The sequence below is a fragment of the Hippocampus guttulatus genome, chromosome 22 (genome assembly GCF_054856545.1).
Source record: "Hippocampus guttulatus isolate MCC_2025c chromosome 22, RoL_Hgut_1.0, whole genome shotgun sequence".
Taxonomy (NCBI): Eukaryota; Metazoa; Chordata; class Actinopteri; order Syngnathiformes; family Syngnathidae; genus Hippocampus; species Hippocampus guttulatus.
Genome location: NC_141282.1, coordinates 1,931,397 through 1,955,935, shown reverse-complemented (window position 1 = coordinate 1,955,935; position 24,539 = coordinate 1,931,397). Strand labels below are relative to the sequence as shown.

Sequence of the window (24,539 nt, the reverse complement as noted above, 5' to 3'; positions counted from 1 at the left end):
ACCAAACACATCTTTATTTGGGGGGAAATACTAAACAAAATCGAGTTGGCATTGTCTATTATCTAACTATTAACCAAATGTATAAAGCCATGGCACGGCCACGATTTGTAGTTAAACTACGGTCTTTTTTTTTCAGGTCAAACATTCTGACTATTTGGTCATTACTTGAACAAAAAAACATTGCAAACCTTGGACTAGTTTGATTGTAACGTGTTGGAATTCAGCGAATTGAGGTCGAGCGAAGAAACAACAAAGTTAAAGCACCTGCCGTCCATCAACGCAAAAGCGCTTTTCCTGGTTTACAAAGTGACACAACGCCATTGGAGGAAAGCTGACCAATCAAAACGCAGGACACGAATGACGTTTTTTTTTAAAAATTCTTCCAGGTGGGTTTTCCCTGTGTCGTCAATGGTTTCCACTAGATGTCGCTGTCCGCACTATTTTGGTGGCACTGCGGGGGTTACGCAGAGCTTATCACTGTTGGGAACTCCGCGTCTTTATATTCCTGCTGGCCGCCCGCTTGAGGTTCATTCACAGCAGCGAGGGAGCTGCTGTTCATCCTCCATCCGTCCTTCCTCCCATTCATCCATCCACCTCATATCTGGCGGTGCACAGCCAGTGTCGACATCTACCTGGAAGGGACACTTAGATTTATTTCCGTCATTCCCAGCCTGGATATCATCGCTGGCTGCAGACATAATTGGTGAGTCCTTTGCTTGGGCTTTTATGTCAGTCAGGTTTCTTAACATGAGTACATTAGCAAAACAGTTCCATCGGGAAAGTGAGACTTATGTGATAATTGCCCTCATCTGGTTTGGTTTACATCCAGTGGTGTCACACTGATACGCTGTGAGAAAAAAAATGAAGAAATAGCGCTCGTGTGGGTTCATTCCTGCTCTTAAAGGGACAAATGTGCACTCCAGACCCAGTTATTAGACTCCCAAGTGAATTTTGAAAGTGTCAAGTCTAGCAAGGGTACAATAGCAGTTACAATTTACTGTCTTTCTGCATCTCTAATCTACATGCCGATCTTCACCCATGTGCAGCTCCAACTTATTTCCTCCTCTTCTTCTTCTTCTTGTTCCTCTTGAGTCGCAGGACATCATTGACATTTACACGCGTCCCTGGCTGTTGCATAACACTCCATATCCGAGTGGACTTTGGGGGTCACCCTACGGCATCTCTTTCCAAATATGCTTCGGCCTTGCTTGTCAAACTGATGCGTTAGAGAGCAATGTTGTTGCATGACTCAAAGTAATCTCCGGGAGGAAATGAAGGGCTTGATAAATTAACGAACTGTTATTGGGACCTCCAAGCTGATCCGCGCACTATAGTAGACTCAAGGAATGTAACTGCAATAACAGTCCACATTTTCGAATCTTTCCAGCGTCCATGTTCATGGAAATTCTGCCGTTTGACGTGTATTTTCAGTGCACATTTGCTGTCACTTCCACGGGTCCAGTGCATGTGTATTTTGATGACAGGCCTGTGGTTGGCCGTCTTTCTATAGCATGTGCTGCAGCAGGTCCCCTCCCATGGTTTGGAAAGCTGCACTCTGTAATCTCCTCCAACCTCAGCACCACCCCGATTCCTTTCTCAGGGGCAGCAAAGGCACAAAGAGACAAATGGGCACCCGGCTGATGGGAAAAAAACAAAACAAACTTAGCTCAACAAGAAAAAAAAAAAGGGGGCCCACCCATGGGTAAAAAAAAAAAAAGCGCACAAATTTATGACTTTTATAGTTTTGGTCACATGACCTCAAATCTCATGAATATTCATTTGAACAAGACATAAGTAAAGTGACAATTAAATTACCACCTGGCTTGTGTTCTTCGCCACGTCTTATATCAGAAGGTCTCAAACTCACGGCCCGAGGGCTAAAAGCGGCCCACAGGATGCTAGTTTGAGGCCCCACCCACCCCCACGCCTTGATATAAAGTTTAATGTTAGGTCCGTCTCGTCGAAGGCCGACAGCGTCCGAGCACCCGAACTATCGCGGAAACGTGACCGTACCCACGGTGCCCCGCGCCAGCTTGAATACACGTGTTTTGTGTTTTTTGTTATTGTAAAGTATCCTTGGGTGTCTTGAAAGGCGCTTATAAATAAAATCTATTATTATTATTAAACCACGGATGTAAACAACCCGCTGAATATACATTTAAACAGATAAAAAACACGCCAGTGTGGCTGTCACCAGAGCACGAGACCAGACGTTACACACGTACAAGAACGGGTGAAAATGAGTGCTAAGACGCTAACGCGGAGCTAGCACTATAACCTACACACGAGCAAAGTTTAACGTGTACAGTATGTGTGCATGTTAGCGTTAGCTCCATGCTAACCACTAGCCAAACTTTTTAAATTGTATCACATTTTTTTATTTATTATTTATTATTGTTATTTTTTTTAAAATAAATGCATTCTAGCTGCGGCCTCCGGGTAAATTGAGTTTGAGACCCCTGTCTTACATGCACAAATGTTTAAATTAATCACAGATTTGAGGATGTCTGCTTGGCACTTGCACCCCAAAAAAAAAATGCTCTCAAGTTCATATGGTGGTTGTTATTGCCCCCCCCCCCTTATTATTATTATTTTTTAACAGAACCAACATGTCCATTGTCTGCTAATGAAAGGCAATTCATCATCATCTCATTCTTTGCCAGCAGAGAACTAATGAACGGACGACTGATTTTTTTCTTCTTTTTTTTTTGTGGTGGAAGAAACATGTGGCGAGACAAACAGCCGAGGAGGGCAACAATTTGTCACTTTCAGGGGACTCTCAATCAACTTCTTCTGGAAACATTTGCTCAGGCTTTGAACTAAAATAATATTTTGCTCGGCTCTCTAAATCTTGAATTCTACATGTTATTGACTTGAGAAAGTTTTCCTGCAGTCAGTGTCAAACTACTCTGTGTGTGGCTATTTTTTTTATTTATTTATTTTTTTAGATAACTGCCAACCATTTTCTCTGCATCCGAAATGAGTAAATATACGGATTGGAATCCCTCCAGAGTGAACTTGTCTCCCGTCGGTGGTGGCAGGAAACATCAGGAAATGGTTGGCGTGGGTGGACACTGCAACTGGCAAAACACGGGAATGACCATGTTGGCAAGGGAGAGTCGCTCAGCGGTGTTTCCCTTCTGCTGCTGCGGCGGCGTGGGAGTTGCTCTCTGACTGCAGAAAGACTGGAACCGCGCCCCCGGAAAATAAACGCAGAGGGAGCAAGATAAAGATTGTTGAACCCTTTCATGCATCAATGCTAAGCTGTCACCTGATAACACGATAAGCTGTCCACTGTCCCTGAAAGGGTTAATTTTTTTTATTTATTTATTTTTTTTTTAATATCAGTGGAATGGCTTAAAGTACACCGTCAAAGCATTTTTCGGACGCGATTCCCTCCAGGTTATGCTGATGTGAAACGGATGGCACCGGCTGCAGCCAATTTCATACCTCGGGAGGGGGTCTCTGGGAAGTAATTAGGCCTCAGCAAATCTATCAACAGCAGTCGAAGCGGCTGCCAATGTTGCAGGCACTTATTTCCCGTCCTAATTCATGCGCACGCACTTGTGTTTAATGAAGCCACGAGGGATAAACACAGCACATGTGTCCGCCCCCCCCCCCAAAAAAAAACACGCTTTGTTCAACTAATGCAGTCAAGAAGTGGACAACGGGGGGGGGGGGGGGGGGGGGCTGGTCCAACACGGCCATGCGTCTCCCACGCTGAGCGCGTCGATTAATAATCACGCTCGTCAGTCTTTAACAGCTCGAGGATGTCAGCTCGACCGGCGCAAAGCGAAAGAGGAGCACATGGCCGCCATGTATGGGCATGTGTGTGCCAGCGCGATAGGGAAATGATTACAAAAGCTCCCCTGAGTGTGTGCGTGGTGTGTGTGTGTTGTGAGTCCCCTGGAGATTTGCCACTCCCTAACTTCAGCTAGCGAGAATTTTAACACCTCGTGGGCCCCGACATCCTTCTTTTGCCTTGCTTCCAATTTTTTGTTTGTTTGTTTGTTTTTTATTTTGGAATAAATAAGCAGAGTGGACGCAAGGGGCATGACCGAATTGCTCTTTGGACTTTCTCCACAGACGCTGTTTTCTCCCGTAGGGACCAGGAGATGGCCGGTTGACTGCAGAGCTTGCTTATTGGCTGGCCGAGCTTGCCGTCATGGCCAAAAGCCCGGAGGTGAAACTCGCCGTCTTAGGCCGAGCAGGGGTGGGCAAGTCAGGTAGGCTGTTTTTTTTTTCTTCTATAAAATATATTGGTTACCCCCCCCCCCCCCCCCCCCCCCACACTCCTCGTCATTCGCCCCTCGGGCCAAGAGGCGTTCCCAATGTGAATCACCCAGAAAAAGTGTTCACCAGTCGGGCGATCGCTCACTATGCTGATGTTTGCCTTGGACATTTTCAAAGGGTTGTTAAAAGCCGACAAAAGCAAACGTCCTTGGATCAGTTCTTTACCAAACACCAGGCAAAAACCATTTCTGAGAGAGAACATAATGAGGGCAAAAAACGATGAGGACGCAGTTAAAAGTAAAATGACCATTTTTAGTCGTTACTCTATTCTGAGTTTTTTTACATTCTGCACAACTCTCATTTATTGTGCAATATAATTGTCACATGTATTTGTTACATATTTTGATGCATTTATATGCTTCATAAAACATTTATGTCTGAATTTTGGGGGGCTTGGAACGAATTAGGGCATTTACATGGAAAACGCGTCTTGACTTCCAAATTTTTCGAGGACATCGTAAGCAGAGGTACTACTGTATGGGATTGTCGAAAAAAAAATAGGATCAAGCTGTGTTTGATGATGAACATCAGCTAACTTCACATAAATCACTTTGAGAGGGAGTGGGGGGTGTATATGCCAAATACACTGGTATTTGGCATATCCAACCCAAATAGAGCCGCTGATTGCTTTGCTACTTATCGGCACCGTACATCTTCGCTCTCATCAAGAGCCTTTATTCTCCGCGCTCACAGACCCCTTTGACGCGCGCCTCGCCGTCCCGTGAGGCGAGCACGCAGAAGGGATGGCGTTTGACGCCAGTCAGGTGTGAAGCGTCGCGTATAGCCCCCGGCGATCGTGGACAACAATGGGCGGCTCTCGTCCAAACGTAGCGGCGGCCCACACATGCTAAGAAAGCGCCACGCTGTGGAAACGTGCGCACTTGGGCTGTGAACCCCCCCCACACTGCTTTTGGGGAAAGTCGGTATCGAACTGAATGCTTCACATTCTTATCATTCTCTGCGGCAAAAATCAGTAACGTGTTTGTTCAAGTTTAACTCAGCACATCATTATATCGCTTTTTTTTTTTTTTTAACCTTATCATTCATTAATCTCAAACGTTATCAGAGCAATTTTAAGCAAGCGAGAGCTGAGAACACTCACCCAAGAATGAATTATTAATTTGGCAAAAACGGTCTCAGGGACTGAAATTTTTCCATGGCTGCGGGGTAAGCGAAACGGACGCTCACGTTCAGGAAATCGCTCATGAGATCAGTATCGATGTGGACAAAAATAGACGACGACTCATCAGGTCCGGCGGCGGTTGATCTTGACGTCGTTTAAGTGTTTCGGTTGGAAAGGTGCGCATGGAGTGTGTTGCTAAGCCTGCTGCCGAATTGGGGAGGGCTGATTGAAAGCTCTGCCATGTTTATGTGTCGTGGACCCCCTGCGGAGCCGCCCACCCGCAAATCAGGACCAGAGTGGATCAACTGGAGTGTGGCTCCTCTGACAATTTACAGCTGCTTAGTCAGTGCACAGAAACATTGTCCAATTACTCTCCCTGACACACACCCACACACGCTCCATATCGGCGGAGCTTCAAACTGGCCTTTTAATTAATATTGCACAATTTATGATATGATTTATAGAGACATGTGGACCAACCTGGACAGTAATAATTGCCGAGGCTCATGCCGCGGCTGTCATGTGGCAATAATAGAAACTGTCAATACTATTGGAGAGCGAAAATAAACCGCATCACATCACAGGTGATGATTGTTAACTCATTCAGTACCAGCCAATTCTGAACCAAGTCTGAAAAGACGTTTAAAAACGTCTTTGGGAGTGAATGAGTTAAGGGGTAAGCACGCTCACTTTCTATATTTAATAAATCGGACAACACTTTCTGAAGGCCTGGTGCAGATTAAATTGAGATGACAGCATATAAAGGCTGGTGGGGAGGGGGGGGGGGCACATAAACATACAGGAAGAGGTGCAGCCAAGACAAACGTTATGGAATAGATTGTTGACAGAATAGTCCCCCCTGACCTGAGTAAAAAGTTCCAATTCAAACAATGATGGCAAATGTTCTGCAAACATGTTTGCGTTCACTTGTTTGTGAGCCGTCAACGCGGGATCCGAGCTGATCGCGCCATGAAGGAATCTTGGCGGTCTCACCAAAAACCTCTTAAAAAGGCGCTCTCACCTCAAGGCAACATTTGTCTGATTTGTGACTATTGGACGGTGCCTTGAAACCAAAATCGGAGTTTATGTTGGAATCGGAGCATTTGTTTGGACTGGGTCACCGGGTCAACAAACTTTGCCTTTTGAAAACACAACTATAACCCCCCCCCCTCCCCCTTTTTCTTTTTTTGGAGTCTCTCCACAAATTTGATCACAACTTTTGATTTGCGTCAGTCCCGACTTCATAACGTCCGATATAAAACGATCGGATTACCAATAAAGCCGCAGCGGGATAAAACGGCCTCACCTGATGTAATCTCCGTCTGCTGTAAAAACAACAGAGGTGTGTGCGCTTTCATAAAAGCACTTTGGACGAAATGCTTTTGCTAGCGTGAGGGAGTCGATGAGCGTGCCAGGCTTGTGAAAGATTTCATGTGAACACCCCCCCCCCCCCCCTCCTCGCTTTGCTTGTCTGAAGGCCAGACGGCAGGACAAAAACGAAAGGAGGGCGCCAAACCTGCGCTGGCTTGGCGTTTCCGCGACAGTCATCCACGGGGGTACGCAAGCCAGACGAAACCGCCGTAGAAATCTGGGACAGACAGACAGACAAGAAGTACACTTACAATCCAAACCTGATCTAAATATGGCTGAGGATGACAAACTTGGATTTGAAATTGTCCAGCAAGAACGAAAAAGTTGTCGTTTGCTAGCTCGGGAGTTTTCCAAGCCACTCCCTCTAACTTCCGCTAACAACCCAGGCTAAAGCTAGCTCCTCCCCTGACATCAAAAGAGATTCGACATCACCATTGCTTCACACTAATTACTACTTTCCTATTCGACGGGGACTTGGTGCCATCTTGTGGTATTTTAGAGGGCACAAATTTGTAAGGGCATCAATTTGACGTCAAAAAAATCTTACGGATGAGTTGCGCCGGCATTTGTGTACCCACTGTTGTGACTGGAAAGCTCCACTTTTTCTTCTGCACCCCCTTATTTGATTCTTCCTGCACTTTTTTTTTTTTGCAGTACTAAAATTTCTTACCCTCCACTCTTGTACCTCGCCGAGCATTTAATATAAAAACGATGGCGGTGATGGTCCCTCGCCAGTGGCGGGACCGCTACAGGAAATGATAGCATTGCACAGTCATCAATTAAGTGAGAGGATCTTCCCAGCCATGTGGCCATTAGCTCCTGCATGACCGGGATGCAGAGTTACGAGGACGGTCCCGTCGGAGCATCTGCTTGACTCCGAGCCTTCATCAGAGGATTCCTCCCGCCGTAAATAACGCGCGGAAAGTAACGCGCGGCATCTGCCGGTTTGACTCGATTTGGAAACAATCCCGAGTGGCTTTCAGCGTGATTGGACGCGCGTCTGCCGCCGAGAATGCGAAATGCTTTTTACGTGGCATTCATGAGTTGCGTAAGAGCTTCCCCGAACTTCGGGTCGCGAGACGGGGCGGAAAAAAAATCAGAGACGGCGCTTTCATAGTATGCGCCTTACTGGCCATTTGGAAGCAAAATTAAATTCCGTGAGGGTGAGTGATTTTAGCGACAATAGCTAACGACGCCATACGCGAGATGATTTGACAAAGCTGCCGCTTGGTTACCATGGAAACATTTGCATTGCATCTGCTGGATAAGCACCGAAACAGTTGTCAAATCTCAAATTTTGATCCTTGTGCCCGACTATTTTTATTTCTCACTATGAAAGATGCCCAAGCTTTATTAGGAGCCCTCGATGAAGCCTCTGGGAAAAAAAAAAATAACCTGAGAGAATCCTGCAGGTGCCTTGCCACTCTGTTACTTGCAGTTGATGTGGAATAATGATTATGTCACCAGTAGGTGGGCTTTTGGAGTGGGATTATATTTAGCGCAATCCTCTGACTGTCTTGGCATATTGTGAGCTCGCTGCGCACACCGTTGTCATCATGACGTCGAATCAAACCAAACCGTTTTCAGGGAAAAAAAAAAAAAAAGATTCGGAATGAAGTCAATGGAGAGCAAATCTGATCTGAAGAAACAATTGATTTCTCATTATATTGACTTTGATTGAAAAATAAGATCATGTGGCAAGGAGAAATCAAAGAATCCAAATTCTTATCAGGTGACCCCATTTTTTTAAGGAAATAAAGTCCAAATGAGGACTCTATTGATTTTCAATGACATCCAATGTTACAAAGGTGAGAATTCAGTTTTTGTTTTGTTTTTTCCGGTGCTTATCAGTCACGGCTTCATCGCAACTGCAGACATGATCCAGGCAACATTAGAAATCCCCAAACGGGTTGTTTTTCCGACTTGACAGCCGACTCCATGAAGGTGTGGCCGCTTGGCTCACCTTGAATGGCGCTTGCCATTGTTGGAAACAAAAGATACCAAAAAAAATAAAAATTCAATAAATGCGACGCATAAGCCTTAACGCCCTTCCTGTTGAAACCCTACCAGAATGTGAGCTCTGTTTATTGCATCCCCCCTCCCCCAGAGGTGTGAAATCAATGAAAACTCCAATGTCCCATTTTACAGCGGCCTCGGGGCCCTTCCAAGACCTCGGTTATTGTCTGCCTGCGGAGCTGCTCTAAAAGCACGCGGGAGAGTAGTTGGTCTGACTTTTTACTGGACTCGTATCGCGATAAATACAAAAACATCGGCACTGTGTATTCCAACCGAGTTGTATTGGAGGTGCGGGGGTCGAGGTGGGTTTTGTGTACCGTCAAGGCATTCAAGCCGCGCTCGGAAAAAGTCAAAGTGCCAAGGCTCGTCAAATACCGTATTGGCCCGAATATAAGACGGTGATTTTTGTATTGAAATAAGACTGAAAAAGCGGGGGTCGTCTTATATTCGGGGTCTAGACATTATATTCATTCACGATGCTAGATGGCGCCAGATATCATTGAAGCGAATGCTGAACTTGACTCCCCAGGCCAAAGTGAACCCCTGTCACAAAGAATAAAAATAAAAATAGCGGTAGCACAAAGAAAATAAATAAAAAAAATAGCAGTAAAGAAGAAAAGAGAAGAAACTATTAGCAAGTCCTTTGCCGTAAACTCTTTTCGGTGTGTCATCGTATTGCCGAGTGCTTTTTCACTTTATGACCGTCAACGAGAAAAACATGTGGAGATGGTTTCTCAGTTTCGTGGGGGCGGGTGGACAACCATTTCTGATCATTTTCAAATTAATTCCAAATGAGTTGTACTTCCTTGAATTAAATGCAGTGCACAGTGTTCTACTACAAAGGCTGACCTCAAACAAGCGGTACATTTTGTCCAGACAACGCCATCATCACTCATGAGCGACGGCATGTTGACTGTTAGCTTGCGTGTTAGTGTTGCTCCGGTTACGTTCTCCATCCCGCGTCTTCTCTGACAAGGAGGAAGAAAAAAAACAGTCCGACGATCTGATAACGGGAGCGGGACCTTACTCCATCCCCATTATATTTTGGCTTTGACTCCCAACAACCTTTCGACATTGCGAGACGTGCCGTTTGCGGTCGTAGGTTCAGACGAGCCGCGGAGGTGGTGGTGAAAGGAACGCTGAGAGTTCACTGGCAGGGAGCAGGGGCCCTGACCTCCTGTTCAGGAAGTGGCTGTGTTGCTTTTGGAGATGATTTGTCTGCCTGTTCCTGGAGCGTCGGCGTCATCGCGACGCGGAGCAAGGTTGCATCTCGACGCCGTCTCCGCCGTGGAGAAAATGTTCAACAAAAGAATGACTAACTGATGAAAAGGATGTTGAGTTCAATGCCAGTGGAATTAATTGAAGCGCTTCCTGGGGATTTTTTTATAAGAACTTGCACTTCAAAAGTCGTGTTCAGAACTGCTACGTCATAAATCATTACCGCAGGGCCATATATCATTAGCACAGGGACATATATCATGACCGCAAATCCGCCACTTTGTTGCGACACGGTTCAGAAACGCTGTACACCGCCCCAAAAAGAACCATCTCTCTTCAACTTTTTACTGCCTTATGACTCTGTAAATCTGTGTCCAAGCGTCGTATTGGATGCAACAGGAAGTCGATGACTCAACAGTGAATGAGCTGAAATTTGTGTTATTTTCCTTTTGCATCTCCCCTGGTTACTATCTCAGAAATTGCATGGAAAATAACAAGGCATTATTTTGATAGCGGCACAAGAAAAATTGTTTTCCTTGGAATTGCTGTTCAGGGAGTCTATTAAATTACTCGGAATGACCCCAAAAAACATTTTGATGACTTTCAGATCGTAGGATGCCATAGTTTGACGGCAGCTCTGTTTCAAAAACAAACAAACAAATACCATATTTCCCGGACAATAAGTCCCAGTTTTTTTTTTTTTCATAGCTTGGCCATTGGCCGGGGGTGGGACTTATGCTCTAGAGCGACTTTTGTGTGAAATTATACATTATTACATCATTTCACGTTATTTTCACATTAAACCGCAAGAGGGCGCTCTAGGCCTGTGTTAATCGACGGTGAGTCTGATGGATGCGACGTAGATTTGCAAGGCCCACAGAATTTTCTGTTCTAAGGCTATACAAACATGCGACCTGTCAGAAGAAAGGTGAGACTCTCTTCTTTCAGCAGAAAAAAAAGTTTGTTACTATCTTTCTCCATTCGTTGGCAATCAGCATTAGTAAAATGCTAAGTTTTATGGAAAAGGCCGATTTTCTTCAGAAATCCTTTTTGTAAAAGCATGCATTTCAAACGACTGGTGGACTTTTGCACCACTGCCACCTGCTGGCCATTTTTTTTTACTATTTAACTGTGCAGTCTAGCCTACTCCTTCAGTGAGAAGTTGCATCAGACTCTCTTGCACCATGAAAAAACGTGATTGACGCCTTTAGACGTCATTTGGAGGCGGGGACTATGCATTAATTGACGCTTTTGGACGTCAAAGGGTTTGAATGAGTTAAAAGTGATTTCATTGGATTTAGGGATTTGGAATAACACTGATGGCTTGCCAAACTTGTTAGTGTGTTCTTTATGCTACAGTTATCGGAATAACTCGTAATATATTCAGTGAACATACCAGGCACATTCTCAGTTCGTTGTTGATGCGTCATGTAACGTTAGCATAGCTGTACACTTATTCAGCATGTTATTCTATACTTTTATTTTTATTTTAAATTGCCTTTCAAGAGGACGTGTCTGTTCATGGTGTTGGATTTTATCAAATAACCCCCCCCCCCCAAAAAAAAAATACAGCAAGCCGTATCCTCTAGCGTGACTTATATGTTTTTTTTCCTTGTTTGTTATGCATTTTATGGCTGGCACAATTTATACTCTGGACTGATTTATAATCCGGTAAATACGGTAATTTATTATTTTGGTGCTTATATACTAAATCCACAGAAGCCCTTCACAGCAAGACATAATTGAAAAAAAAAATTGCCACTGCTGTGTAACTCCAGGGAACGTCCTGCATAGTTTTTCGTTTGTCGTCACTGGCACAATGAACTCAGCGACAACCAATTTGCAGATCAGGGTTTACAGTTCCAAACCATAGTGCGGCAGAAACTGCACCGCTCGGTGGAAACTTGGTTTTAAATGCTCAGCTGGCCTGTCCGACAAGACTCCAAGTGACGGAAACACAATCGCCGCGCAGTCCGCTTCAAGCGCCGCGAGTATGCTCGCCCACGAGCGGTTTTGTCGTCAAAGCAGCGGGCTCATCGTCATCTCGGGACGCTGACGCATCCATTTTGCTTTGCTCGCAATTTGTTTTAATATGGGGACGGTAACGTGATCGGGAGAAAGTCTTCATCTCATCTTTCCTCTGACATTTCGGGATCAGCTCCCGACAGCCTATTAAGAGACGCAGAATTGCCAAAGAGTTTGTTTGCTTGCTTGCCATCTTCAAAAGTGGAGTCAACGCAAGGAAGAATGTACGCTCATCACAAAATATGAGCGTGATGGCTTCCAGGTGACATTTCAGGATGCACCGAAAATGCACGTTAACCTTTCCAGGTGATCTAAATTTAACCTTCTCTAAATATTTCTAATCGTTAAATGTGTTTGTGCTCTTTGCATGGCTTGCTGTTCGCTAACTCGGAGCTAAAGGGCAAAAGTGACAAGATGTTTAATCCAGGATTTGGACCAATACATTTGTATTACAGTCCTATTGATCCTATGGGTGAAATGTTGACATTGTGAGGCTTCAAAAGGGATGTAAGAGCCATACTGACTTTCAGGCACAGCGGTTACTAGAGTGGGGAGCTTATCGTGTTATCAGGTTACCATTATTGGTGCATGAAAGGATTGAGATCATCCGAAAGTGTCAAACGTCAATATCCCTTTTTTTAAAATCTCAAGCGACCCCCTCATTTCTTTGGCTCTTTCAGTGCCCGCCCCTTTAAAAGTCCATTTCATGCGTGCCTCAATATGGCCTTTCGAATGGGCTCCGATTCCGCTGCGGCGTGAACTAAGGGCCATTGCTTTATATTAACAGTGCGCCACACAAGTGGAGCAGGCGCGGTTTCATTACAGTATTTTCCAGCAGCGCTGTCATCACACAGTCGGTGAATTGCCAACCCACCCCCCCCCCTTCCCCCTCCCCCTTTGTGATGGAATCAGACTGGCGATAGCGTGCACTTGTCACCCTGGCGCGATCCTTTAGGGAATCTGGGCCACGATTGTCCATATTAAGGCCCATTAACAAAAGGCTCTTCTTTTCCATGCCTATACATTTTCTTCCCCGTGGCGGTGAAAAGGGGGGGAGATAATGTTACGTTCTAATGAGCGGCGGACCTCACACACCCTCGCTTGTTCTGCGTCGGTGGAATCCAGGCCACTGCAGCCGGGGCACGCAAACGCACGCGCGGCGGTCATAATATTAGGCACACCTGCTAATGAGATCCGATACGAGCACGGCGGTTTTGAATGAGAGCGTGCTAACGGCAAAATGAGATTCTCTCGTGTTGAATCTGTTGTGTGGGCTCATGAAATGTTTCGGGGGGGGGTGTGGGGGTGGGGGTTGCATCTTTCGGCAACTCTTGACAAATTGAGAGTACAAGCAGTACTGCGATGAGTTCCATACGAGTGTAATGAAACGTGGCAGAGGCACTCTGGCCCAAAAAAAAAAAAAAAGCCTTTTATTTTCTCAACCCGTCCCTTTTGGCTCCTTAGGAGCTGAAAAAATAGGCCTGCTCATAATGGATCTTTTTCGTACCTGGATGCACGGAGTCAAGTGGACCTCTCAGGGTTCTTTCGGAGTCACTCAGGCACATGACAGCTCCTGCAGGGGAGACGCGGTGAATGAAAGCGTGAGCACAATGCCTAAATGCTGTGCAAGGACTGGAAACAAACAAGTGAGATCATATATGGACGATGAATTTATTTCGAGTAGTCGTACGAGTATTTCGGAGCATATAATCAAGAGGAATGGTCATGCAGAACAATGTCATGGTCCCGTTTGGTCTGCTTGTAGCCAGTGAGGTTGCCCCCTGCTGGGCCTTTAGAGGATGCGCGTGTCTCATTTTTTTTCTTCATTTGTTGTAGGAAAAAATTTAAAACATTTAAAAATAAAAAAAGTCAAGCATCCTTGCATTTTGACAAAACAACAATGTCCTTAAAGTCTTGCACACATGCATTTCGGTGGCATTGGATAGAACCCTTGTCCCTCCAAAAATCACCATTTTTTTGGTTCAGTCATTCAAATTGCGTCGTCATCAAGCGCGAGCCATTTTCATCACTTCAGACCGGACAATAATTTGTAAAGCTTCCAATTTGGAAAAAAAATAAAGAAATAAAACTGCTTCATTTCAATCGGTAGGTTATTTACACATTTGGGCCAAACGACGCAAAGTGCAACCGTGATGCGAAGGGCAAGAGCAGCTGGCGAGACAAATAACAGCGCCGCCGTAGCGCAGAGCATCTCAGGTCATGATGCAAAGTTTGGCCTTCGCTCTCGGCCTTCCTTTGCAAGTCAAGGAGGCAAAATAAATCAATGAGGGCGCTGCTCGCGATTTCACAATTTGGCTGTGCAGCTGTGCCCCGAACAGCGGCGGGGGAAGACATGTTGGCAGACCACCATGAGGAAAATGAGTCACTGGGCCCTTGGGTGGGTGTCTTTCTTTTGCAACCAACCACGGAAATGAGGGAACACCTGAAGTTGGTCTGTCTAATCCTTCAGGAGGAGTTCCAAAAACCAGTTTGGCCTCTTGGCTTGTTGTGAAAAGTTATAATGGGTAGGACATATTGGAAACGGAACCTCGGACACGGAAGCCACTTTCTGAAAAGTTAGTCATCAGTGGACACTGAATTAGGCACACCTTGTGAACACCTCAAATTACAATCACAATAATAAACGTTTTTAAATGAATACCGGGGCAGAGGCATACCTAATGTTCTGCCCTGTGCGGAGGTAGAAAATACATGCATCTACGACCGTATTTTCCGCACTATAAGGCCCACCTAAAAGTATTCCATTTTCTCAAAAGCCAACAGTGCGCCTTATAATCCAATGCACCTTCTATATGGATCAATATTCAGATTTCTTGGCCTTGGTTACAGCTGCAGCGGTTGTGAAAGATCTGTATCAATAAAGCGGTATTGTATTGTATTCCCTTTAGCGTCGCTCCATCTTGTGGATGCATAGCGCAACCGCATCTACTATTGTAGTGTCTGTTCTTTGCGCCTTATAACGTGGTGCGCCCTATATGTGAACACCGTTTTAAAATCGGCCATTCATCGAGGGTGCGCCTTATATTGCGGAAAATACGGTAATTCTATTTGATGGATTTTATTCAACACTTAATCTGACCTGTTTTTTTGTTGCAGCGTTGGTGGTGAGGTTTTTGACTCGACGCTTCATCTGGGAGTACGACCCAACCCTTGGTAAGAGATTCCTATGAGGGGGTGAAAAAAAAAATCCAATACGTTTTAATTGCACAGTCATTTGAAGTTTATTGTCGGCATTCATTTTTTTAAAAAGTCTCTTCAGTGCCTCTCAGTGTGCTATTCATGCCAATTAAAGTCTGCCAGTTTATGGATTCATGCAAAAACATAAAAACACAGTAACTATATTAATCACGCGTAAGGCATCGGTGGCAGGATTTCATCGCAATGTAGCAGTCACAAAAAGAACTCCGGTGTGGACTGCAAGTGCTTCCTACAAGAGCAGAAGGGGAATCAGAGCACTTTGGAAGGTGTCCAAACATGCTGTCAGTAAATCAGCGCGCATGTTGATTGCTGGCCTGACGAATTCATGATTACGGCGAGCGCTTGCGTTTGGCTTTCTAGGGAGCAACATGAAAACAAAGCAGCGACAGCTTGTGCGGGTTATTCCGCGACGGTGTCCCTGAGACAAATGAACATTTACAATTGCATTATTGAGAGCAACAACAATATGAAATAACCACGTTGGCCCATCGTTATTGAACCGGGTCACATCATTGACATTCGGGATTTTTTTTTATTTTTTATGGCACAGCACCAAATAAAAATATCACAAAATGTATCCGGTGCCGTCGAGACAACTCCCAATTGTACTTTCTCAAGCTATTCTTTGTAGATGCTCTAAGGTGCTATGTGATGCGGCCAATGCGTCGCCTTGATCGGAAAGTAATTGGTGTCAAGGAAGTACGGTATTTTCCACACTAAAAGGCGCACTGGATTGTGAGGCGCACCTTCAATGAATGGCCCAATTTTTTTCAACGCACCGCATTATAAGACGCAATCTACAAGGAAACGATCAGATGTCAGTAAAACGTATTTAATAAAGTAGCGGCACAGTTCACTTAACCAACAGCAAGTTAAATTGACTCGTTCACGTTGAACTCTCTTGCCGCTGCTCTATTTCCGTGTTCAACTGCGTAACCCGATATCCTTAAGTTTGAACTCTGCGTTGTCAGCATGTCTAGAGCAAGGAGCCATTTTGGGGTCGAAATATTACCGTAATGACCATATACAAGTCGCATCAGATTTTAAGGCGCGCTGTGAGCTTTTAAGAAAATGGAAGGCTTTTAGGTGCGCCTTTTAGTGCGGAAAATACGGTATGTAGAAGTGACACATCCCGACCGAGGTACACGCACACATTTGGGGGAAATCCATCATTCATGTTGTAAAATGAATCTTGAAAAGGTTTGGAGATCAGAATTTGTCTCACCGGGCAGTGAGAGTTCACTCGCACAAAGATGGTGGTGGCACGTCAGGAAAAACTGCGGGCGCTGTCAGCAGCCGACAGAGTGATAGCGCTAGAAATAGGCTCGTCTCGCAGGACCCCAACCCGCAGACTCCTTCTCAGCCTCGGGCCAAACAAATAAATCCCCACGCCGCCGCTGATGCCGCCTCTAACTGACGTCGCTTGAGAAAAAGCACCTGGAAATTCCGAAAAGGGCGACCAAGCCGAGACATGAGCCGTTTTTAAACTGCATTTTGACAACATGGGAACATGACAACAATCTTGACATGATTCTTTTAACCCTTTGAGGGACAGCGGTCACGACAGTGGACAGCTGATCATGTGATCAGGTTACGTGAAAGGGTTAATCTCCAATTCCGCAGCGTCCGATCATTACATAACGTTCCTTGAGTGGGTGAGTACACACGTGGGGACGAGGCTTTGCATTTGGCTGTTTGGATCGCCTCTCGCCACTCAAGCTTAAGACAGGCGGTCCATTAAAGAGACGAGCCCTTGAAGCCCACTGGAAGCTGTTTAAAGTTTTTGGCCAGGCGAAGAGAATGGCGGAGTGTTTTAGTTTTCAGATCTTTCTCTTCAAAGTCCTGGAACTGAAATGGTGGGGTTGGGGGATGGGTGGTAAAATGCTGGAAGTCCCTGGTGGATGCTAGCAAAGTTGAAGTTCGCGTCATTCGACTGGAATTCTGTTATGTTTCGTTCAAGTGGCTATTCTCTCTGTTAGGAAATCCTCTTCAGTCCAAAACTTTGACTCGGTATGATATTTTGGATGACCCTGGAGGAGGAATGAAAAAAACACAAAAAAACAAAGGCTGATGCGGAAATTATTTTCTTTGTTCCAATACCAATTGCATGACGCACTTTAGCCGCTCAGGACAACAAAAATGAGAGTAGAATCACAAAGAGGAAAAACACTGTCCAAATCCCCCCCACCCCCAGTTGAGCTATTTTACGCCAAATCCCGGAAACATTCTCGAGATTACAAGGCGACCACTGTTTGTACAGATGTGGTTTTACAAGAGGGGTGGTGGGTGGGGGGCGTTCAATTCAAGCAGATAGCTTGAAGTTAAGAACACGGAGATCTGCTTCTTTGCACAGGCCGGAAGTGAGGATGCGGTTATTGCACATCACCGGGAACAGGACGACGTGGGGTTTATCCTGAATTGCATGAAAAGGAAAAAAATCAAATAAAATAAAAAAATAGGATGCATTGTTTGTGCCATACAGAATCCACCTATCGCCATCAAGCCAATATCGATGATGAGGTTGTCACCATGGAGATACTGGACACGGCAGGCCAGGTGAGATTATTGTCCCCGATATACTGGAAACTATTTCTCAATTACTTTATTCAGTACCAGCCAATTCTAGACCAAGTCTGAAAAGACGTTTAAAAACGTCTTTGGGAGTGAAATGCATCATTATTTAAAAAAAAAAAAAAACCTGAATATGTTCAGTGCTCAAAGTGCAACGGGTGAAACAGTCAAGTGCGCAAATACAAAATGAGAACACTCGCAAGGAGCATTGAGCAGATAAGGTGGGAGTCAGAGCGCCGGGTCTTCCCTCTTAACATCGTCTTCCTCGTGCCTCGTCCTCAGGAGGACAACCAGCAGAGGGAAGGTCACATGCGTTGGGGCGACGGTTTCTTCCTCGTGTACGACATCACCGACCGAGGAAGCTTCGAGGACGTGGCGCCGCTCCGGAGTCTTCTCGAAGAGGTCAAGAAGCCCAAGAACGTGCCCTTGGTCCTGGTGGGCAACAAGTGCGACATGGACCACGTGCGGCAGGTGACCACCGAGGAGGGCGAGCGCCTGGCCGCCGAAATGTCCTGCGCCTTCTACGAGTGCTCGGCGTGCGCCGACGAGGGCGGCGCCGTGGCCGAGGCCTTTCACGACCTGTGTCGCGAGGTGCGGCGGCGCAAGGCCGTGCAGGGCAAGGCCAGACGCCGCAGCTCCACCACGCACGTCAAGCAGGCCATCAACAAGATGCTGACCAAGATCAGCAGCTAAGGAAGACTGCCGGGAAAAAGCCGCGAGAGGCAAAATAAGACGGGGAAAAACGTTTCTCATGTACAGTAAATGTTCACTGTTGATTGTCTCCCAAATAGACTGGATGGGACTGCACTAGGTACTCATCTGTCACCAAAAAGTGCAATATATCATGCCTTTGGCGCACAATCTCTGCAAATGTCCAATCATCATGAACCCATTAGAGACGATGACATCCCGAGGGATGGAAATGGACCGCTATTGTATCCCGCTTCTGACTGCAGGTAGCTAATATTGTCACCTCATGGATTCATTCTTGCTCACCAGTCCGTCTCCATTTGGCTCGATAAGCGAGTCAGTGCGTAATTCCGATTGGGCGCTCATGACAACCAGGCAGACAGATGGGTCGTTCGCGCTCCGTGTCGTATCTGTGGGAAATAGTCGTAGACAGGATGTGTGTGTAAAGCGTTACGTTAGCTGGGGGTTGATTAGAAATCAAACGCCGTGATTGTCAATCCAAAGAAAGACCTAGTCGTCTGTCACTTGCCTGCCTCTTGATTAGATGAACTCGAGTTAAAAACAGTGGTGCCTTCAGAGACGAATGACCTGACTTAAGACTTTTGGAGATTCGAAAAATGCTGTTGTTTGGATCCTAAAAAAAAAAAAAAAAAAGACTCAACTTGCTTATGGAGCTGCAGTTACTATTTATTTTTAATCATTGATGAAACTGTCGATTAATTTTTCGATTCATCACATCGGAACGAAAAAAAAAATCCATCTCCGTTCTCCCAAAATTATTTATTCATATTTTATTTTATCCCCATGCGAAAAAAGAACTATTCTTCCTGAAGCTTACTGAGGAGTTGTTCCCATCTCATTGTATGTCTGTCTTAAACCGCCACCAGGTGACCAAGGCACGCGCGTCAGAAGGAGCTGCAACATTCAGCAAATTAATTGTGAGGCACATACAAGATGCTGATGCCCCCACGGAAAAAAAATAACGAATCATTTAATTTAATAATTAATAATTACGCAATTTTGGGCAGGCTGGAACGGTTTAATGGCATTTCCATTCATTTCAATGGGGAAAGACGATTTGAGAAGGCTTCAAGTCACAAGCATGAATTGGCGGGACAATACGACGCTTGTATCGAAAAGGCACCACTGTATGTCGTGTCGGAAATCGAACCAAACCTCAGGATGTCCCGAACCTACGCCGAGAAACAATCGCGTCCATACTAACATGCATCACGCTCCAGGGGATGTTGCTCTAACTCTTCGACGGTATTCGACAGTATGTAAGCCTTAAGCACTGCTGCTGCATCTTAGCCGACATGTACAGTGAACGTATGTATTAAAAGTGTGTGTGTGTTTTTTTCCACTATGTGTCCTGTCTACCTGTCTAAATGATAATTAACAATTAAAAATGAAATGCACTGTACACTGCTATCTCGCCGCGGACATTTTTTTTTACGAGTGTGAATGTCACTTGTAGGTGCTCGTGGCGAATTTGAGGGCAGCTGAGGAGAAAAAAACGGGTAAAACGGGTGCTGTAAAATATCACATTTACATAACAGCACCCCCACTACCACCACCACTTCACGTTTAGTGCCCGTAGCTAATTAGCAACACAAGGTAAGGCAAATATTTTGACATCTATCTCTCTGGGGAAATGCTGAATGAACTCTCACCACCCACATAAACTGTTTGCACAATTTACAAAGCTGAGGAAATGGTCATTTTTGTTTGGACTCAACCTCATCCATTTATACTGCGATTACAATTTCATATGTGATTTTTTTTCTTCAAGGTCCTCTTCCGATTTATTATTATTGATCGATTTATTTATTTATCCCAACAAAGGCAATAGAAGCATCTGTTACACTGATGAATGATTTATTTTACAAAAAATATTTAGGTCTCATTGGCTTGTGCAGGAATAAAGACAAAGGGAGCTATGATGACGGTTTATCTATCTACCGTATTTTCCGCACTATAAGGTGCAACTAATCGCATTTCAATTTCTCAAAAGCCGACAGTGCGCCTTCCAAATGGATCAATATTCAGATTTCTTGGAAGTAGTATTTTAAATGTTCTGTAGAGCGTTTTGTTACAGTTGGAGCTGTTGTGAAAGCTCGATAGAAGTAAAGCTGTATTGTATTGTATTCCCTTTAGCGTTGCTCATCAAGTGGATGCATAAGGCATAATAAACCGCGGCCACTATTCAAGCTTCTATTCTATGTGCCTTATAATGCGGTGCGCCCTATATATGAAAACCGTTTCAAAATCGGCCATTCATCGAAGGTGTACCTTATACTCCGAAGCACCTTATACCGCGAAAAATACGGTACTTCCATTCGAGTTGCTAACTTTGAATTGCAGCAGTTGCAATTCCAAAACTCCATTCTACTACATTGCGATGTCGATTCGAATCCGATGAATTGTTCAGCCCTAATTTTCACTCATTGGTACAATAGCAGCTGGAACCTCAATACAGACCGGGTAGCCGGAAACTTACAGCATCCAACGCAAACTACAGACTGTTTGGTGATATCAAACGGCAATTACCTTACAAGTAATTAAATTCCACCAACTTTCTCCAAATTAGCTAAATAGACCTCCCAGACAGTGGCAATGACGATTTTGTTATTTCTAAATATCCACAGATGGCCCGAAAGCACACAGAGACAAAATCATCAAGTGACGAATGAGTAAAAGAACTCTCCACCAAAGTTGTCATTGGCGTCACGCTTTGTGACTTTCGCCTTGTGTTTACTTCGCGCAGTGGTCACGGCCGACGTCACGAGAGGGGAGATGAGGAGGAAACCGGGTTTGTTATGGATGCTGTGCTGTCCTCTTTTGGTTGTTGATTTGATATTTTTGTTTTTTTTTTTGTTTGTTTCTGGTAACGAGACCCTCATTGTAGTGTTACCATGACGCTGAATAAAGAGAAGTAGATTGATGATGTTGAATGCGTCACAGTGGCATGAATGTCACAGTGCCAGAGTTAAAACAAACAAACAAAAAAATGGCACTGCATTACATTCACAGGCCGAGCCAGACGTGTGGGATGTGTCTATTTGCTGGACGCAACCATCGCTCTGCGAATCTCATTAGCGTCTTCCGGGGAAAACAAATGTCTCCAGTGCGCACGTAACTCTCTCTTGTGTCCTCGCAAATGATTCATCTGGCCGTACTTCCTGTTTGTATAAGCGCTCATGGGTAAAAGTAGCTCGAGCCGATTTGGGCACACGGTGATAAACAACCATGAGAGCGCAATGATGGACGAACGGCGGGAGATTGGGAAAACAGCGCAAATAGTTTAACGCGCAGACAAAGTAATCCCAGGAAGATGGTAAAAGTTCTGTCCTGTGGTGCAGATTTTTTTTTTTTAATGCTTCCCGCTTGATGGCATTTTTTTCCATTATGAGACTGAAAGAATGGAATTTGAGTTTCCTAGCGAAAGGGAGCTAAAAGCCCTGCAAAGAGGAGTAATGTTCCCCTCATAAACATCGCCATGGTCCTTTTTTTTTTTAGCTCTTACAAACAACACGTCGTTCTTCTTTCAGCAGCTGACAACATGTTTAAGTTGAATTTACTTCCACCGCATCACTTTAGGAGACAACCTGATCTATTTGACTTAAAGGTCGCCATTGCGAAGATGATTATTTATTTATTTAATTTTTTGGGTGGGTCTCGAAAGCGGATGATGTTTTTCTTTGGAACATGGTGTGCGGTTGTACTGGAGGTTGCATAATGAGAATTTAAAAAAAAAGAAAAAAGATTTTGTCTTCACTTTTGACTTTTTTGGGGGGGGGTCAAATGGTTGCTGGAACTCTCCGACCGTATTAATGCCAAACTTCAAAACTAAATTAACGAGACTCATCACAGTTTGCTCATTCTCACTCGTCTCAACAATTCACTGACGTGTAACACTATTTCCATAACTCTCTGCAAGCGTTTCCATTTTCAAAGGATCACTTCCACAAAAGGCCTTAGGGAGTCACAATGTCCCATAACGGGTAAGCTAACACATGTAGATGGAAAATGTAACAGCACGACCAGGCATATATTCTTTATCCTTTATCCGAATCGATTACAAACAACACTGCGGCTTTCTTCCCCCCGTGACCGTCTTTTAAGTCTGCGTTGTACTGCCCCCGTGGCCAACATGCGCACATCAGCAGGAGTAGCACAATATCACATGACTTGAAACACAAAATGTGAAAATAATGGGTACATTATTATCTTTTGAACCATGCCATTACAGCATGATTTTATAAACGACAACATTATAAAGTGCTATTTTACAAGTTTTCCATTCATTTCAAAATTTTACCTCATATGTCACCATTTCTAATTTTGGAACATGAAAGGAGAGTCTGATGCAACTTTTTTCAGACTCGACCGCTTTTTACTCTTTTTTTTTTTTCATAGTGTACGTCTAAGAGGCATGCTAGTTTCCATAGCAACCAAACTATTCCAGTAAAGGAGGCAGGTCGAAGACTCACAGGTGACGAGAGCGCCATGCTCCCATTTAACTGTATAAAAGCAAAGTGGAAGATAAATCTGCACTCCCCAGGTGCACCTCCATACAGTTTTTAACCCCCCCCCACCTTCAAATGTCACCAATCATTTTTGACTTTCAACAAACAGGATTTCCCCCCCCCCCCATTTTGGATCCCACCAAATAATTTGTCTGTTGCTAAGAAACGAGACGAAACATTGTCCCGTGGCTCACGGATGATGCAGATGATGATGATAATGACGCGGTGTCAAAATCGTTTGGGCAGCGCAAACAGGGGGAACGTGTGTGTCACGGAGTGAGTAACCTTGATGCATTCAACGCCACCCGCACTTGTGTAACGTCAAACAGTCTTGGAGGACTTACATAACTATCGTGTCGACGAGAGAAAGTTGAAGGACACTCGGGAGCGCGCGGTCCTCCACGAGCCCAAGCGATCCGAACGTGGATAACGCAACGTGAAAGCTCGCCAGCCCGAATGTTGTCCTTGTCTAAAGAGATGCAAAAAAATTAAAAAAATAAATAAAATGCGAGCGTGAGGGCGTGTCGGAACGCACCAAACGCAGACGGACGGAGGAGTCTGCAGGTTGGCCGTGTTTACAGGAGTGGCGCCTGCGGGCAGGCCGGGACCTGCGGCACCATTTCGACATTCCAACCTTGACAATGGCAGAAGAATCACAGTAACGGGGAGATTAGCATCGGGCCGTCAATACAAGTGGTCTGGTATGTAAGGAGAACAAGTGCGAACAGCGGGACGGCAGATGACGAGATACAAGAGTGGGGGTGGAGGGGTGGGGGGGGGGGGGGGGGGGGTGAAAAGAAGTGTTTTTGCAAGCCGTCCGAGGTACACTGAGTGGCATCAAGCAAGTTGATCATGACGGAGATCAAGGCTAACGTTCATGTTTTGAAGTGAATAGCATGTCCGAATGGGAAATTCTAGCAGCTGTATTTCTCAGCAATTAGTCCTATCCGAAAGAAACCGAGCATTAGGCGAAAGGATGTGCGGTATCTCAGACGCGGAGTTAGAAAACAAAACCAAAAAAAAATGCATTTGATATATTTGTATGACACATAAATAATGTTCCGGCGATGAACCCGAGAAAAATGGGAAAAATGTGCGTGCTTGGAAAATCATAACTGGGTTTAAGTATAGATATTTTTATGATAACACACATGTACAGTTCAGTAAAAAAAAAAAAAAAAACTTTATAGTCGCCTTTTTTTTTTTTTTTTAACTCCACAAGTTCTGCGATCTTAACCCAGATGTCCTCCTCTTTTTCCATCCTGGTAGGCTAAAGGGTGCTAAAAGTAGACCGCGTTTTAACCCTTTCATGCACCCCGTAACCTGATCACATGATAAGCCGTTCACTGTAGTCACGGCTGTCCCTCAAAGGGGTTCAAAATCACTTGTTTGATTTCATTGAAGGAGGGCAATGTTTCTTTCTGATGAGCCGACAGCTTAGCTAAAAAATTTGCCGATTCGTAGAGGAAGGGCTAATTTGAAGG

At 44.8% G+C, this 24,539-nt stretch overlaps 1 protein-coding gene and 1 long non-coding RNA gene across 2 annotated transcripts; one reads left to right on the top strand and one right to left on the bottom strand.

The window, feature by feature from the left end:
- The first annotated feature begins 520 nt into the window (after positions 1-520).
- On the top strand, positions 521-19,949 carry rerg (RAS-like, estrogen-regulated, growth inhibitor). The gene is made up of 5 exons (XM_086103077.1): positions 521-703; positions 4,087-4,226; positions 15,164-15,220; positions 17,748-17,821; positions 18,119-19,949. The coding sequence occupies exons 2-5, from the start codon at positions 4,166-4,168 to the stop codon at positions 18,527-18,529; spliced, it is 603 nt and encodes a 200-aa protein (XP_085959203.1). The 5' UTR covers positions 521-703; positions 4,087-4,165; the 3' UTR covers positions 18,530-19,949.
- Positions 13,531-23,516, bottom strand: LOC147185966 (uncharacterized). The gene is made up of 3 exons (XR_015099211.1): positions 23,400-23,516; positions 15,147-15,231; positions 13,531-13,619 (listed from the first exon to the last, which is right to left on the bottom strand). It is a non-coding gene; the product is annotated as an uncharacterized LOC147185966 (long non-coding RNA).
- Between the last annotated feature and the right edge of the window lie 1,023 nt (positions 23,517-24,539).

Bases quoted from the DNA above. Each gene is read 5' to 3' on its own strand.
- rerg (XM_086103077.1), top strand. From the start codon at position 4,166: ATGGCCAAAAGCCCGGAGGTGAAACTCGCCGTCTTAGGCCGAGCAGGG. The intron at 4,227-15,163 runs GTAGGCTGTTTT...TTTTTGTTGCAG, and splicing joins AGCAGGGGTGGGCAAGTCAG to CGTTGGTGGTGAGGTTTTTG. The intron at 15,221-17,747 runs GTAAGAGATTCC...TGTGCCATACAG, and splicing joins GGAGTACGACCCAACCCTTG to AATCCACCTATCGCCATCAA.